The sequence below is a fragment of the Hyperoodon ampullatus genome (genome assembly GCF_949752795.1).
Source record: "Hyperoodon ampullatus genome assembly, chromosome: 5".
NCBI lineage: Eukaryota > Metazoa > Chordata > Mammalia > Artiodactyla > Ziphiidae > Hyperoodon > Hyperoodon ampullatus.
Window position 1 is genome coordinate 2,598,605 of NC_136918.1, and position 18,199 is coordinate 2,616,803.

General features: G+C 47.3%; 1 protein-coding gene across 2 annotated transcripts in view; it reads left to right on the forward strand.

Annotated features, from left to right (window-relative positions):
* The window catches only part of EPHB1 (EPH receptor B1), a gene marked incomplete at both ends in the record, with an annotated part of 429,284 nt that overhangs the window by 287,646 nt on the left and 123,439 nt on the right, over positions 1 to 18,199 (forward strand). For both annotated transcript variants that reach the window (XM_079705534.1, XM_079705535.1), the window contains one exon: positions 2,324 to 2,479. In XM_079705534.1, coding sequence (XP_079561660.1) covers positions 2,324 to 2,479 — 156 coding nt within the window. The remainder of the gene's footprint in view (positions 1 to 2,323; positions 2,480 to 18,199) is intronic.

Consider the following 18,199-nt stretch of genomic DNA (forward strand, 5'->3'; position numbering starts at 1 on the left):
CCTGGGATTTCTCTGTGTTCTCCAGCTCCAGAACTGAATGGGGTGCAGAAACGCTGGGAGATTTACAATAGAAGGGCCAAGTGCTTCTCATGGGTGATAAGGAAGAGATACGGAAAGAAGAAAGGGAGAGAGGAGGAAAGAAATAGGGGGAGAGACTTTACTGAGCGGGCTTGGAAAGATAGATCAGCAAGCCAAATTCTAGGATGCTAGGTGTACCATTCAGAGTTTTCCTTTTGGTGTTTTATATGTTGAGCCTTTTGTAAAGATTGAATTTTTTTTTCCTTTCTACTGAGAAGTTGATTTGAATGTACTGAGATGGGTAGCAAGTGGCCCATTTTTACATGGGTTACAACAGAAATCCTTAAGAACCTTATTGTAGCACCTAGACAACATTTACCCCAGTACGTTCCATAGAACTTGAATCCCACGAGATGCTCTACAGTATAGGGCTTCTTGGTGAGAAAACACAGCATTCTGTATCCCATTTTGGGAAGTTCTGAAAATTTCTGTAATAAAAGATGAGATGAACTTTTTAAACCCACAGATTCAAAATATCTGACCACAGACCCCTTTTGTAAGTAACAGGTGTTAAAAATCCTAAGGACATGGACTCCATTGAACATTCTTGGGTTATGTCATTCCAGGACATTCTATTTCAGAAATTCCCTCCCATTCAAGATGAGCTTCTGCCCCGGGGCACTTCCAGAGTGACCAAAACCCTATACCTCACTTCAAGTGAGCAAAGGAGTGAGAAAACTTACCCAGCATAGGAAACCGTTCTTCTTTCTTGTCTTGGTAGAAAAGCTGTGGATATTATTCAAATAGTTTATACGTATATCATCGCTATTACTTCTCCCACTGTGTGATTCTGGGCAACTCTTTTAACCTTTCAGTGTCCCAATTTCCTTAGTAACAAAATGGAGCTAATAATAGCTACCCCATAGAGGACTGCATGTAAAGCACTTAACAAGAATGTTAACAGATGGTGGCTACTGCTACTGTTAAAGAATACTCTGCACTTTCCAGGAGGGAACAGTATATTTGGGAAGATGAGCTTTGTATAAGTAGAAACCTTTATAATGGTACTTCTACTATGGCAACGATCACATTGTATTGCAACTGTATGACCTCATTGGATCAAGAACTCCTTGAGGGCAGGCTCTGTCCTCAAAATTCCCTGGATCAGGTTCTCAGCAGGGTCACAGTAAATGTCTGTTGAACGAATTAGTGAAGTATGAAAGAAAGCCAAATGAGTTGACCATGAAATTAGTTTTACCTGGTCTCAAAGGAGGATAAGCAAGAGCAGGTTTCTTGGGGACCAGAAGAATCAGGGGCTGAGATAGTGAGGAAGGGCCTCAGGGAAGCAAGGCAGGCAGGGGCAATTTTCTGAGGAATCAGCAAGGCAGAGACCAGATGTCTGGAGTCAAAGGACTCTGTAGATGAGGCATGGTAAAAGCTTGAGGGATGGCCTAGAGCCAGACATTTTGGGGCATGGCTCTTTACAGGCTGACCCATGGGGCAAGGAGAATAAGTGCCTCATATCTGAGAACAGCTCCAGTGGGCATCGGGCTATACCAGGTGTTCCCAATCTTCTCCACTGACATGTACATGATAGATGACACCAAGTGCATGACACATTCCCTGGTGCACTGCCTACAAAGGCATCCTGCTTTGCCCACACCCCCCCCCCCAAAGCATTTCAAAATGCAATTAAGGGAGAATGATGTTGTTAAGCCAGTAACCTTGAAATCACTTTAATTTCTTCTTAAAGAATCACTCATGAATTTCAGCCCTTTACCACCATTCATAATAAGTGTTAACACAGCTCACCATTTCCCTCATGTGTGTTGCAACATGGGATTTAAGAACCAGGGGTCCAGTTCATTGTGTCAACCAGGACCTCTTTCCATCCGAGGCCCAGGTAAAATTTCTTCACTGAGTGAATCAGGGTAAGGCCCTGACTGTTAACAGGTGGAAGAGGGAGGGAATAACCGTTTATAGAGCACTTATGCCTCAGACACTGTGCTACACATTAATCCATTTTCTTAATTAAATCTCTTGACACACCTGAAAGGGAAGAGTCATTATTCATATAGTTCAAGTGAGAGAAGCCATTGGTACCAGGCAGGTATATTTCACTAAGGATGTTTGAAGACTTGGAAGTGTTAAGTAGGGGTTGCCTCAGTCCGAAATGCTCACTTTGTGCAAGGGGGTGTCTCAATGTCCTTTTTAAGGTGACAGAATGTTTCATCTTCCAGTTCCAGGGAAGGGCCTCTGACTGCCACTCTTCCATTAATTCTAAGATGGTCTCTTTGTGTTACAGCCTGCCCTGCCGGGATGTTCAAGGCCAGCCAGGAAGCTGAGGGCTGCTCCCACTGTCCCTCCAACAGCAGATCCCCTTCAGAGGCATCTCCCATCTGCACCTGCCGGACTGGCTATTACCGAGCGGATTTTGACCCCCCAGAAGTGGCATGCACTAGTAAGTATCTAGCAGGGGCTCTGGGGTGGGGAGTTTGGTTGTCTGATAGTGCAAGTGGTGGGCCTAGGGCAGGGAAGACTTAAGACAGCATTCTCCAATTGCATAGTACAAAGCGGAGACGTTGGCTGTGGTGCTGAAACGGACAGCTCCTCGCTGGGCAAGCAGTGCCCCTCTCTCAGTAGTATCGGGTCAAGATTTCTTTCTTGGCCCCCTCCTCTCAGATGGGAGGGGCTTCCTCCCACCCAAGGAAGACAACTTATGTCCACCAGATGGTTAAAAAATGTCAACTGGAGAGTTCTTTGAGTGCAAAATCAAGATGCACCAGGATGTTGCAACAATTCCTAGTAACTCTTCCAGTCACCTCCTCCAAGAAGCCCCCTTGGTCTTTTTTTTTTTTTTTTTTTAAGCTTTGAAATGATTTTTTTTTAACCAGATATTCATTTTTATTTATTTATTTATTTATTCATTCATTCATTTTTGGCTGTGTTGGGTCTTCGTTTCTGTGCGAGGGCTTTCTCTGGTTGTGGCAAGCGGGGGCCACTCTTCATCACGGTACGCGGGCCTCTCACTGCTGTGGCCTCTCCCGTTGCGGAGCACAGGCTCCAGACACTCAGGCTCAGTAGTTGTGGCTCATGGGCCTAGTTGCTCCGCGGCATGTGGGATCCTCCCAGACCAGGGCTCAAACCCGTGTCCCCTGCATCGGCAGGCAGATTCTCAACCACTGCGCCACCAGGGAAGCCCACACCTTGGTCTTGACAGATGAGAATATCCTCTCTTTTCACTGGGCCTCCTGTATCTCTGTGACCAGGCTCCCTCAAAACTCTCCTGATTTCATTAATTGTCCAATTATTCTGCACTTGCCTTCTTGGTTACCCAGTGAAGGTCCTTGTGTGCCAGCTCCATATATTCATCTCCCTGTGTCCCTTCCAGTGCCTAGTGTGGTGCATCCATGCCTCTGCCAAATGACAAGACCAGAGTCCTGGCCTGTGTGCATTGAGGCAGAAATTCTAGGGGCTGGGTCCAGAGCATCAGCTCCACCACTCTCCCACTCTCTGCTGTAGAGGGAAGGGTAGTCATCCTGCTAAAAGGGGAGGTGGCAACTCCACTCCCTGGGGAGGGATGGAGGAGGGGAGAATTTCCTCACCATCTTCTCCCTTATGATCCACAGTCGTGGGGAGTCAGGGAGCACTACTCTCCCTGCACAGCCCTTTCAAGAACTGGTTCCTCCTCTCCTAAGTGTAGCAGCCCTGAAATAGGGATGCTTTTTCTTCTCAGTATTCCTGTTGTGTTCAGAAGTCAGTGCTCCAGGTTAACCTCTAATTATGCTAGAACTTTCTTCTGGGTTGGATGCTGTTGCCTGGATCCCTCTGAGCAAGGACCTTCCCTTCACCTCCTCTGACCAAACTCCTTCCGCCCACCCCCAGCATAGAAAGGCACAGACAGAGCATTTCCTGCCTATTTGCAGTTTGATGAACAGAAAAGAAATGACTGAGCTCCAAGTAGAATAATTTCTTCATTCTGGCCTTGCAGTTTACATAATCTTGCCTGGATAAAAAAGAAGAATGAAAGTGTCTTCTAGATCAAGGTCCTAAGGTCAATCAACGCTTATAGATTTGAACTGAGGAAAAGCACATCCTCTTATAAACTGATTTCTCCCCAGACCTCCCTGGGTTGGTATGAACAAAAATGATTCCATTTCTGCTTACTAAAGTCCTTGTCTTTTGGTTGTGTTATCCCATCTACTGATTTCTGAGGTTCCCCTGTGTGTCTCTGTAGGCTTGAGAAGCATTGTTTAATGTACTTCTTTAGAAGCCACTTAAGGATGCTGAATCTCTGCTGCCTGGATGTCCAGACCAAGGACCAGTCTCCATGATTGCCAAAGCCCAGGTCTCACAGCTTCCCTTCTGGAGACATTCCCCTCCACTCTGCTCATGGGTTCTCTCTGATTGGCCAGGCTCCTTCTGCAGATAAATTCATGCGGATAAAAGTCTGGGTCCCCAGCTTCCCACCTAGGGAAGTTCAGCAGACACACCCTGTAAACCCATCCAGCCCCTGGACAAGGTCACATAGAGAGAAGGTAGACCAATAACCAGAGGCTCAGAATACTGATGTGGAGCTTCTTGCTATATAACACCTCTCCCATCTACCTCTCACCTGACATCTCCCATCTACCTTCTATCACCTGACCTGATGTGCTTGAACCAACAGGACTGATTCCTGGTATAAACAGGAACATCCCAGAGCTAATAGGCTCTGCACATGGCATACCCTCACTCTGCGCTGCTTACCCATATTCTGAGTCCAGCTCATTAAAATCAGACCTCCCAGGCTTTTCTTTCCTGTCCTGGTCCAGCCAACTCTGAGTTAGGGACACCTTCCCACCCACTATGTCCCACCAAAATCTCCGCATCTTACCCAGAGTGGGGGTGAATGCTGGACATGCCTGGGGGTGTCACCACACCCTGTACACAACCCTGTGCTCTTTTCCCCCCGAAGGAGAGCACTAGGGTCAGACCAGAAATCACCAAATCAGAGCCACACTTGCCTGTGAAGGTCAGGCCAAGAGCTGCTCAGGGACGCATTGTCTGGCTCCCTGCCCCAGCCAGCAGAGGCCAGAAGTGGGTGAGAGGACACAGAGGACAGTCTGGGTGGCAGCACAATGCTAGGCAAAACAAGTGTAAATAAACCTATCATTTTATTGAGCCTCATTATACATTTGATTTATTGTGTGCCAGGGAAGTACTGTACGAAAAAGTCAATTTGTTGGCTTTTATAATCTCATTAGGCTTTCCTTTTAAAGCATTCTAATTGGAGGTGCCATCTGTTCTCTTAAAAAGGCATCACACATCACCACAGTAAATAATTTTTCAGATACAAGGAGCATATCTGGAGCGGTGGAGGTCAGGCACAGCCCTGCACCATGGCCTGGGGGCCCAGCTGGTTCTGCAGGTGGAGCAATCTGACAGAGGGTGGTGGGGTGCAGAAAGGGCCCAGGTGCTTGCTCACTTTGCAAGTGCATCCCTCTGTCTGTCCAAGCAGGAGACGGTGATAGCCCGGTCGGGCGCTGGGAGGACCCAGGCAGAGGGGAGGTCTGTTCTAAAATGTACAGGACAGCGGGCATCTACAGTGTTCAGGTCCCGTGGGTGTCAGGGAAAGGGGACACAGTGTCAGAAGCTTCCAAGAGCCTAGGTCTCAGGTGTGACCTGTTGCCACCCTCTTTAAATGAGGTTGTATCAAGAGTCATTCACCAACGATACTGAAAAGGTTACAAAGAACCTTATGATTTAAATTGTACTCTTTTACAAGGCTAAAAATATCTACAGTGTGCTAAAAATGAATGTTTTTAATGAATCATGTTAATCTCATGAAATGAGCACATATATATTCATTGTATTTTTTTTATTGTGTTCAAAGTGTTCATTTATTCTAAATTAATCTAAACATTTAGAATGCATGACAACTTTTGTAGCCCTGGGTGGACATTTCTTCATTTTCTTTTTAATCTCCTGGGACAGCCCGTCATCTCCTTGACCTCTGAGAGGCTCGGGCATCCCTGTGTGTCCAGCCTTGTCCTTGACAATGTTCATAGATTCAGCAGGGATTTGAGCACAGCCCAAGACTAAGGTGTCAAAAGGGCTGGTGTGGGCTTCAAGTGAAGTGAGACGAGGGGCCTTAGGGAACTCGGAGAATGAGTCTGTGATGATGTATTTCTGCTGGCCTCGGACACCCAGCTCCCTTCTTCTTCCTTCTTCATCCTCCTTACATCTCCGCCAGGCCTGGCATTCTGGATCTGCTGCATCAGTATCTGGCTGACTGCCTCCTGGTACAGCCATGGCCCCACGTGCTCATGCTCAGGAGGAGACCTTGTCCCTGACAGGCTCTGGAGGGAGGGAAGGGAGGACCAGGAGGCCGATGTCAAGGTTTAGAGTGCACGCTGCAGCATGTCAGGGCTGCCCTCAGAGACAGAGGGACACCCTAAGCCATGGATGGGATGAGGTGGGAGCTTGGGGGATGGCTAGAGGCAGGTCACAGGTGATCTCACCCCTCCCCGCTAGCAAAACCCTCTGAAAGAAGCCAGGCTACACAGAGTGGACAGTGGGGACCAGCTTTAATGAGGAGTCACCAAAGGGCCACTTATAGCAGGGGGCAGGGAGAGACGTCAAGGGGAAGGTGCAGCCCCACCCGCCAGAGGGGTTGCAGAGGTGGTCGGCTGGGGAGCTGAGACCCTGAAGGTTCTCTGAGCTTCAGCTGAGGAAGTTGCAGCTTTCCTCCTCCTGCTGTCTCCCTGGGCCACTGCACAAGAGGCCCTGAGGCCCCCTGGGGAGTCCTGGCACCCCAAACCGCCCCGACCTTGAGTGGGTCCTAGGAAAGTGTATTGAATCACCGATTTGCACGTAGCCCTGGGAAGGTAGGCTTGGCACTTCACAGACAAAAGTTGGAATCCTGACTCTGTATCTTACCATCTCTGTGACCTTGAGCTAATGTCTTAACTTTTTTACATTCTGTCATTTTCTTCTTATGACCTCATAATAATGTCTGCCTTTCTGGGTTGTTACGAGGATTAAGCAAAATCATATTATGGAGTCTTTGGCGCAGTGCCTGGTTCATAGTAAACTCTCAATCAGTGTTAGAACTTGCTTTGGTTATATCCCTGGAAAGTGTGAAGATTGCAGCAGATATGGAAGCTTCCAGCATGATAGGGGATCTAAAAATATAAGTGACGTCCTTAGGGAGAGTACAGGTTTGACGCAAGCCCCATGTGTCACAGCAGAATCCACTGTGTGTGGCTCAGGTCACAGTCACTATTCACCTTAGCCTGGAGATCCTGATGAAAACCAACCAGAAGGTGACAGCCACTGGGAGCGGACGGGCTGTAGGAGGGGGGAGGTGCAGATAGAGCATCAGAGATGCAGACGCTGCTGAGCCCTTTCCTCCAGGACTGAGATATCCTGAGAAGCTGGGCAGGAGTGGCCACTGAGGAGATGGGCTCTCAGTTCTCAGGGAGCAGGGGCTCAGTGACTCCTCAGCTTAGACCTGCTTCTTTCACAGGAGGGTCTGAGGGCCCTGGAAGTGTGACGGGCGGGACATCGGGAGAGGTGGCAGCCAGGAACGTATGAGGAAGTGCATGACAATGTGAAACCAAGCACTGAAATGCATGTCTTCAGTTTTAAGTGATTTCTATTTACGGGGGGAAGAAATGGAAAGGGGGAATTTATGAAGCAGGTGAAAATAGATAATTACGCCTTATAAAATTGCTGTCTGTGAAAAACTATGCAAAAGGACTGGTGTAAAAATAATTACCTTGTTACGTTTCCGACCACAGAAACCCTTTTTTTCTGCACCCACGTGGGAGAAATTTTGACGGATCACAGAGACAAGCTAGTGCTTGTCTTGTTTCTTTATTTCTTCTTCAAATACAATGGGTTTCCCTCTGCAGTTTTGATTATAGAGGTGGAGTGAAAAGGGGCTCCAGAGATCATGGTCTTGTCCCCTGGCCCCGCCTGCCATCCCCTCCCATGGGGGACACATTGGCGGCCAGCCCTCCAGGGTCTCCCAGAGACCACCCCTGACCTCCCTGCTGACTCAGAGAGGTGGCTGGGAAGCTAAGCAGCAAGGCAGGCACTTTGGGCGTGGATCCCGAAGGTGTGTGACCTGGGGCATGGGACGGCCTCTGTGAGCAGGGGCTTCTTATCGGCTGAATTGGGCATGATGGAACTCAAATTAGGAGGTTGTGGGAATTAAATGATAGGATGTCAAGCAAGCCCCAGGATGGAAACTCGGGTCTGTCTGCTTCCAATGCCACAACCTCATACACAGAGCTACAGTTTGGTCGCTCTTTTTTTTGTGTGTGTGTGGTATGCGGGCCTCTCACTGTTGTGGCCTCTCTCGCTGCGGAGCACAGGCTCCGGACGTGTCCGCTCAGCGGCCATGGCTCACGGGTCCAGCCGCTCCGCGGCATGTGGGATCCTCCCAGACCGGGGCACGAACCCGTGTCCCCTGCATCGGCAGGCGGACTCTCAACCACTGCGCCACCAGGGAAGCCCCTGGTCGCTCTTAAGAGCATGTTGTAGATGGTCATGGCATGGATAGAGACTTGCTGTTACTCTTACTCTTGAATCTGTACCTCCCACAGAGAAGGATAAGAATCCAAGCTTCCCTCCCTCATCTCTGCCTACTCCCGTTTCTCTCTTTTAAGCTCATGTTTCATCCTTTAAGGGGCTGGCAGCTGTTTCCCTCTTTCATCCCAACTGTCCCAGGGCAGCAAGGTGGTCCCTATGATGCAGGGAACATACTCCTTGGATGGACTGCCCAGGAGTGTGGCACTGCCCAGACCGTGGTCTTTGCAGGCAGCGTGGGTGGAATGGAGAAGAGGGTACCGGGGCCCAGAAGATGGAAAGACCCCTGGGAAGACAGAGAAAGGAGGGAGTCCTCTGCAGCCAGGGCTCATGGCCTTCGTGGTGTTGTGAAACGTCTGTAAGGACATCGGATCATAACCTCCTCCTGCCAGTCCTGGGTCCTGATGGCTTATGCTTGACAAGTTGGCCAGTGATGGTTTCCTTTGTAGCAGTGGTTTTTAGATGCAGTGCTTGGACGGACAGCCTCAGTGTCACCAGGGAACTTGTTAGGAATACAAATTCTCAGCCCCTCCCTAGACCTCCTGGATGAGGTTCTCTGGGGATGGGGAGTGGGGAGGGGAGGAGGCAGAGATCTGAGTTTTAACAAGACCTCCAGATGATTCTGAGGCTCGCTAAAGTTTGAGAAGGTTGTTTTAGAATTAGGTCGTGTTTCTCTGTCCTTTGCCTTATGACTCCTGGGGAGAAAGGCCACTGAGTGAATTCCTGCAGACTGGGACCACAGGCTTGCCCCTCCCCGTCAATGTCTTGTGTAGCAGGCTGGAGAGACAGACAGACAGACAGAGAGAGAGAGACAGACAGACAGAGAGAGAGACAGAGAGAGAGAGACGGGGCGGTACGAATACATGCCTGAGGAAGAAGAGGAGAGGCGTATGTTGTGATGTGAGTGTGTGTCTGTGTTTGAGTGTTTCAGGGAGCCTCTCACTAGTTCTCAGAGCCACCCACCTGCTCTGGCCCAGTTTCCATTTCATTCTCAGTCTTGGGTGGTGGGAGCAGTGGTGGGGGAGAGAGTGGAGACCAGAGAGCACGACCCGGCTGGAGTGGGCTCAGAGAGAGCTGAGGGGGAAACTAAAGCAGAAGCAAAGTGACTGGTGGGGACCATTCCCCTGAGCTCAGATGGAGGATCAGGTGGGCAGGGTGATGGGTGATGGGCCTCACCCCTCAGGTGGTCCTCCATGCCACCTAGCAGGAAATAGGTCAAGAGGTAACCTCTGGGGGCCACTGCTTCAGGGAGGGGCCCTGCAGTCCAGTAGGGCAGGAAGGTCCCCCAAGGCGACAAACACTCCACAGGACACAGGAATCCAGTGTTATAAATTGAGGACTGTTTGCTCGCTAGTCTACATGCCTTCACGTTAGGGATGATTTTAAATACTTTTCAAAACCCAGCCTTTTCAAAAGCACTTACCTCCTCATCTAGGAGTTGCAACCTATTAAAAGAGGGCTGCTTTAGTCAAGGTTAGTTTCACTCATTCATTGCTGATCAGGGTTTTAGTAAAATATCCACCATGTGCCCCTTTCTATAGGCAAAGGTGCTGCTTGATTTTACCCTGATTTGTGATCCACACTGCATATAAATATATATTATTTGTGTTTTCGAGGGGGAGGTAATCTGTGTGTTCCTTGAGATGAAATTCCAACAGGGGTCACAGATAAACAAGAGTCATAGAGTAAGCTGTTTCTCGGAGTGCCTGGATTTGGATAGTGTATACATCTAGATGCAGAATTGAAGGAGTGTGAGAGCAATCTGAAAGCTATTTATAACTGTCAGTGCTGTTTCGAGAAGGGTCAGCATTACCTGTGTACATGGGCTTTCACACTTCTATCATCTACAATTTATTTTCACAGTTGTTGGACCCAAGTGGGTATAACCCTTAGAAGGCATCATATAGCTCTAAGTTTTAAGCTAATAGCCAGGCACAGGCTCTGCTGTTTCTGCTTCAGCTTTTCCTCTTAAGAGCATTTCATCTCATGGGCATTTGGAGTCACAGATTATTAACACTCTGAGAAGCCTTCTAGGCCCTGCCACTCAAACTCCTTCCAAATGCCAGCCTTGTCTCTCCAACAACCCTGAGAGCTAGTCATTCCAGTTTTAGTTTTCTGAATATTTGCGATGATGGACAGCTGGTATATTTTGCAGGGCAGCTCCACTCCACTGTTAGGCAGCCATCACCCAACACTGTAAGAGACATCTTCTGGACCTTGGATCAGGCAGTGCCTTCCTCCCAGGCTCACCACTGGTCCACCATTGAGGACCAAACTCCTGCAGGTGGAACCAGTGGTTCCAGTGCTTACGAAGAATTTCCTTATACTTCCTTAATCACCTACTGTAGGCAAAGCATTGGTTATATTATCTACTCCCCAACATGTATGATTTCCTGAACCCCAGTGTCCTGGCAGCCTTTTCTGAATCTCACATTTATCAATACAACTCTTAAAACATGGCAGCCAGAATGAAACATATGACCCTTGCTCCTGAGCAGGGTCCAGTGGAAACTTGGTGGATTTTCTCCTGTGACTGGGATACTGGTGATTGTTCACTTTGGTTGCAGCCTCTCACATCGTGCCCTCCGACCATACTTTTTGACCATTGAACATTCAAAGTTTTTGTTTGTCCCTTTAGGAAATGCTGCCCATTTGGGTCTCCACTTTTCTGCACTTACACATGTAACTTCAGACATTTTGCCTTGTGGATTTGGGCACCATGCTCTTTCAAGTATAGACCATTTTGTATTTGTCTTTCTCTTTATGACTTACTTCACTCTGTATGACAGACTCTAGGTCTATCCACCTCATTACAAATAGCTCAATTTCGTTTCCTTTTATGGCTGAGTAATATTCCATTGTATATATGTGCCACATCTTCTTTATCCATTCATCCGATGATGGACACTTAGGTTGTTTCCGTATCCGGGCTATTGTGAATAGAGCTGCAGTGAGCATTCTGGTACATGTCTCTTTTTGAATTATGGTTTTCTCAGGGTATATGCCTAGTAGTGGGATTGCTGGGTCATATGGTAGTTCTATTTGTAGTTTTTTAAGGAACCTCCATACTGTTCTCCATAGTGGCTGTACCAATTCACATTCCCACCAGCAGTGCAAGAGTGTTCCCTTTTCTCCACACCCTCTCCAGCATTTATTGTTTCTAGATTTTTTGATGATGACCATTCTGATTGGTGTGAGATGACATCTCATTGTAGTTTTGATTTGCATTTCTCTAATGGTTAATGATGTTGAGCATTCTTTCATGTGTTTGTTGGCAGTCTGTATATCTTCTTTGGAGTAAGTCAGAAAGAGAAAGACAAATACCGTATGCTAACACATATATATGGAATTTAAGAAAAAAAAGTGTCATGAAGAACCTAGGGGTAAAACAGGATAAAGACACAGACCTACTTGAGAATGGACTTGAGGATATGGGGAGGGGGAAGGGTAAGCTGTGACAAAGCGAGAGAGAGGCATGGACATATATACACTACCAAACGTAAGGTAGATAGATAGTGGGAAGCAGCCGCATAGCACAGGGAGATCTGCTCGGTGCTTTGTGACCACCTGGAGGGGTGGGATAGGGAGGGTGGGCGGGAGGGAGACGCAAGAGGGAAGGGATATGGGAACAGATGTATATGTATAACTGATTCACTTTGTTATAAAGCAGAAACTAATAAAAAAAGTATAGACCATTTTGAAAACTGATTTCAATGGACAAGTATTAGCATAATTGTTAGGAGTGTGCGCTCTGGTGTCTGGGTTCAAACACTGCTCTGACGTTTGCCAGATGTGTGATGTGGGGCAAGTGACAGGGCTCTGTGTCTCCACTTTTTCATTCAAAAAGTGGGTATAGTATTAGTGTCTGCCTCACTGTGTCGTCAAGGGTATAAATGGAGTAATGCTATTTAGAACAGAGTTTGGCATTGTTCAAACAGGAAGCATTCAATGAAAGTAAGATATTTTATTTTACTACTATTATTGGAGTTGCTCACCCTACTTTTGTGCTATTTTCAAAGCAGCTAAATCCAAGCACTGGAATTATCGTTTTGCTAACATTTCTTCCTTCAGTACACAAGTATCTGTGTACTTTTTTCAGTTACCATTCTTTAAACCTAGATATACTCTTTATATCCTTTTTCTCTAAAGGCTCATACATTTTTAAAAGAAGCTGTGTCATTTGGCCATATTTAGAGACCCATGCTGGTTTCTGTCATTGTTTCCTTGAGGCTCACCACGCACTGATTTAACTATGAAGTTTCAGAAGTAGGAGGGGATGGAGGTAAAATTTATTTATTTAATCTACTTTCTTCTCTATTTTGAAAATCGGAACAAAACTGTCTACCCCATGACTCTAGGACCCTCTGTTCTCCTGAATGTTCCTTGCTGGCCTTCAGGCAATGGCTCTGATGTCTAATTTGCAGGCTCTGATCCCAGGTGGGGCTGGTCTCAGAGGGATGCTGGAATTTGATGGCAGCTGTAGCTCAGGGTCCTTAAATCTTCTCTGCTCCAATTCTCCTCCTCAAAGGAGGAGACAGTCGGAGGCATGTGGCTGTACAACCTCTGTCTTCTGCCAGCATCTTACCTCATCCCCAGGAAAGGAGATGCACGCTCTGATTATTCTATTCAGATCTATTCAGGTGTAGGGCTTTCTCTGTCCACTGGACTGGAAGCTGTTGACATGCTGATCTGATTTTTTATCCCCTCTGTGGCCTTACGTGGTAGGTACCCAACATAGCCAGGTGGTAAGAGCCTTGCTCTTGGGATCAGGTAGACCAGACTTGACTCTTGGCTCCACCTCTCTTTTGCCATGGTTACTTAACCTCTGTGAACCTCTGTTCTTTTCCATAAAGTGAGGATACTGTTTATTATTGTGCCAAGTTGTGATGATGTATATACCTAACTCAGTGTCAGACGTATGGTAAGGGCTCAAGAAATTGTCTTTGTTTTGGTCGTTATGAATAAGGTTTGAGTCATATCTGAATTGCACGGTCCAAAGTAAGAACAGAAAAAAAAAAAGTGTGGGAGAAACGGGCATTTTAGGGCAGTTGCTTCTGGAGAGTCATCCTAGGTTGGCTGGAATCTTACCCCAACACCCCCATCTCCACCCCATCACGATGTGATCACAAATCTGTGTGTTACCTGTGCAGACCACCTTGGTCCCCAGCTCCTCATAGGTGGTCCCCAGCTGTGACTAAGGTCCTGGTTCCCCTAGTCCACCTTCTTCCATCCATGTAACCCAGAATCAGATCCTGATCCAGTTCTGACACCAGAGGCCAAGCCCAAGTCCCTTGGGGAGGGGGTCAGGTCTGGGACTCCCTCCTAGACCTCCAGCCAGTTTCTTCTTTGCAATCACCTTTCAAAGTCACCACTGCCAATCAGTCCTGGAACCGATATGGACCCACTGCACCCCTCTGTTACTGATCATTGACCCTGTCCAGGGACTGGGTTCAGAACCTACCCTCAAACTACGTTACACTGGGTGGGATCACTGGCTCCACCCCTGTTTTCATTCTCTGGACCTCCAGCTGCCATATTGGAAACCTGGCACTAGCCAACCCTTTCCCAGACCAGGACTGTGATCTTCTGTATGCCCCAGTTGGCTGAAACATGTGAATGCAGCAAGGCAGTTAGAGCCAGAGACCCACAGATGTCCCTGATGGCTTCACTTGGGTGTGACAAAGACCAAAAGCCCCAGGTATCTTTGACCCTCATCAGAGATTTAGAAGGAAGCCACTTTCCACGTAGTCTAAGGGTAGATTCTGAACACTGTCCAAGACAGTGAAGCCCCCTGAGTGATCAGTGGTCTACTCCCAACTGGAAGTGTACAAAGAGGCACTGGTGATGCCTTCTGAATTGTGTGGGAGGGTGGGTGAAGGGGAAAGAAATGAGTCTCACAGTCAGTGTGGGCATGTCCATGCTGTCTGAATTATGTGTGGCATCAGACCAGGACAATAGCATTTTAGAGTAATTTATTTTGAAACTCTGTGTTGGTCTTCTGAGAAACTTTCCACACAATTGGCTGTAAAGTGTCCAGTTGGAGCCAGACAACTGAGAACTGTCATGATAGGGGGTTGGCTGTGGGTTTAAAGTCTGGACTCCCCAATGGGTAAATGATCACGGATGACTTTGCAGAGAGAAAGCAGGCTGTAGTCTGAAGTCAACTGTGGAAGGACCAGGATTCCCTCCAGCTTGTGCCAGAGACCACCTCTGCCCCACTCAATCAAGGTGCTCTGACTCTGAAACCACATTAAGAAGGGGGCTTGTCTCAGGGGTTGATGGATGGAGGGCCAGAAGCCACTTGGACACAGAGGTCACTCTGTCCTCCCTCCCCATTCTGTAGAGGGAAGGTTGGGGTAATGGTAGTCTTGGTGTGTGTCTTCACCCCCGCCTCTCGTGACTGTGGGCTTAGACTTGCCAAGAGATGTCCAAGGTGGCCTTTTGAGCAGCCCCTCTGGGGCTCATCTCATGAGCTCTGTTCATCTGGGAAATGGCAATCAAGGAAGCTCCACATTGCAGCGTGAAGTGAGGCCAGCATGACAGCTGTGCAGTGAGATGCGCCTCGGTGCAGGCTGTCTCTGTTGGTGGGTGATTGGGGGCCGGGGGGGCAGGTGGGCCATGGAAAGCCATGGTCACCACCAAGCCCTGCCAGTGCTCAGTGAGCAGAGATGGAGAGCAGCTCTGTTACTCCAGAGAGGATGTTGTTTTCCGGCCAGCACAGGGAAACTTGCTTATGAGGTGAGAATTCACTCTCCCTGTGAGCAAAGGGCAGGCTTTGTGCTAGTGCCTGTCAACTGTGGAAGGACCAGGGCTTCCTGGTCCTTCCAGGGCTGTAGGCAGCTCTGATGAGGTTAGCCATGCCCGTACCCGCACCCCCTGCATGGGGAAGGCCGTGCACCACCACAGCCTAGGGAAGAGGCCTCTTCTGAGTGGACCCCAAGTGCTGTGTGCCTGGTGCTCCCCAACGCAGGCCACAACCGACTGGATCAGGAACATAAGCGCCTAACAGTAAGCCTAACATAATAGCTGATGCTGATTAAGCCCCGACATGGAGTTTCTCAATTAACCTCACAGAATATAAGATAGCTCCCTCTGTTATTCCTAATTTATAGATGAGAGAACTGAGTCCTGGCAGGGCTAGTACCCTAGCTCACACATTCGAGAGTGTCAGGGCCCGATTTCTGCCCAGACCTGACGGGTTCAGGGCTCCCTACCCGCAGTGCTGGGCTGCGTCCCTCAGGAAGGAGTACGGTTGCCTCTGAGCTGGCCTGACGGCACAGTAATGCTGATGCCTGCTTGAGACAGTGAAGGATTGCATTTCATTGGTCAAGATTCGTCATGTGATCTCAGTGGAAGTGGCTGGGAAATGTGTCTTCAGTGAGACTGGGGAAGAGAGGAGAGTTGGTGTGGTGGTGGAGGGGAGATGGCAGACGGGGGAGCAGGGGGATGGGGGGAGGAGGAGGAAGAGCAACCTCTGCTGTGTTATACAGTACCCCATAGATGGGCATTTGGGCCAACACAGTGTTTCACTAATACGAACAATACTGCCATGAAAATGCTCAGACATACCTTGGGGGCACATAAGTCTGTATTTGTGGAGGAAATTCACCTAGAAATAGAATTGCTGGGTTACTGGGCACATACACTCAGAAAGCCAATCAATACCACCAAAGTGCTTCCCCAGAAGACTCGACCAAGTGACACGCCTACCAGTGGTGTACATCTTGCTTCCCCACTGGCAGGCCCAGCTGGATGTTATCAAGACTTTTGCCAATTTGACTGACCTCCTAGTAATTTTGATGGTATTTTCCTCATAAATTAGTGTGTGCTTTTCATATGTTTATTGACCAATTTATTTTGTCTTCTGGGAATTGACTGTTCATAACATTTGCCATTTTTCTATTTTTAAAAATTGATTTCTAGATGCCTATAATTATATGTGACATCTTGCCCCCCAGCCCTGTACTTATTTTTAACTCTATTTATAAGTGCATTTGTTGGCATTATCGAGGTTTTTAATTTTTGAGCTCATACCTGACCACCTTTTTCTTTCTGGTTTTGAGGATTTGCGTCTTGACTTTTTGCCTGGGTTTTGCATATGTCCTCCCCACTCTAAGGTATAAAAACACTCTCATATTTTATTTTAAATCTTTGTATAGAGTTTATTTTTAGCTCCTTCCTCCATCTAAAATTTGTTTTTGTGTAAGATGTGATATTGGTATTCTTATTTCTCTTATTAAAAATAACATCCTGGGGCTTCCCCAGTGGCACAGTGGTTAAGAATCTGCCTGCCAATGCAGGGGACATGGGTTTGAGCCCTGGTTAAGGAAGATCCCACATGCCGCGGAACAATGAAGCCCATGCACAACAACTACTGAGTCTTCTCTCTAGAGCCTGTGAGCCACAACTACTGACCCCACATGCCTCAACTACTGAAGCCTGTGTGCCTAGGACCTGTGCTCCACAACAAGAGAAGCCAACACAATGAGAAGCCTGCACACCACAATGAAGAGTAGCCCCCACTCACCACAACTAGAGAAAGCCCGTGCACAGCAATGAAGACCAAACACAGCCAAAAATAAATAAATAAATTTATTTAAAAAAATATCCTGTGAGCTCCATCTGAATTGTCCAAAATGTTAGTGAGATAACTCTTTTATTACCTACTAAGTGACTGTACAGACTTATCTTTATTTTTTCCCATTGATTGTTTAGTCTTTCCTGGCACCAGTTCTAAACTGTTTTAAAGATAGTAGCTTTATAGTATGTTTCAGTAACTGGTAAACCAAGTCTGTACATATTATTCGTTGTCAAAATATCTTGCCAATTCTGAAACATTTTTATCTTCAAGATGAGCTTTGAAATCAGCTTGGCACAGCTCATTAATCAATCCTGTTACATTGGGATTGGGATAGCATTGACTAGAGGGATTACTTTGGAGATGCCTGTCATCTTTATGATATGCATCTCTTCATTCAGGAGCATATGTTCAAGTCTTCTTTTGTGCCCGTAAGTAAAGTTGATAGTTGTCTCCATGCAAGTGTTACACAGGTCTTGTGAGATTTAATTCTACATATTTTATGGGTTTTGTGGTATTGAGAATAGGTAACTTTTTTCATTGTATTTTCAAAGAGGTTATGATTATTGTTAGCAGATGACTTCCTGGTGGTGGGAGTAGTGAGCTTCCCATCACTGGAAGAATTAAACAGAGGCTGGCCAACCAGGTAGGGACTGTAGAGGGCATTCACCACCAGGGACACACTCTGACCTCCAAAGTTCCTTCCCATGCCAAGAATGAGTGTGTCTATGAAGTGTCAGAATCAGGACTTGCTTTTTGGATGACCCAAACCTTTCTGGGAGGTATACCTGCCTTTTTCAATTTCTCTTTTTGTTCCCTTAACCTTGAATTGTTATCTTTGGATTCTGGGCCTTTTCTGTACACCTGGAAAGAGACAGTACAAGTCTCTTTTAGAATCACATACAACAGTGCTGGGAGACTCTTCTGTGTATTCCCAGGGAAAATTAAATGAATAATCCATGACTATGTAACCCGTAGTCTTTTCCCAGCTGTTGTCTTGATGTCATTCTGTTATACAACCTCTAA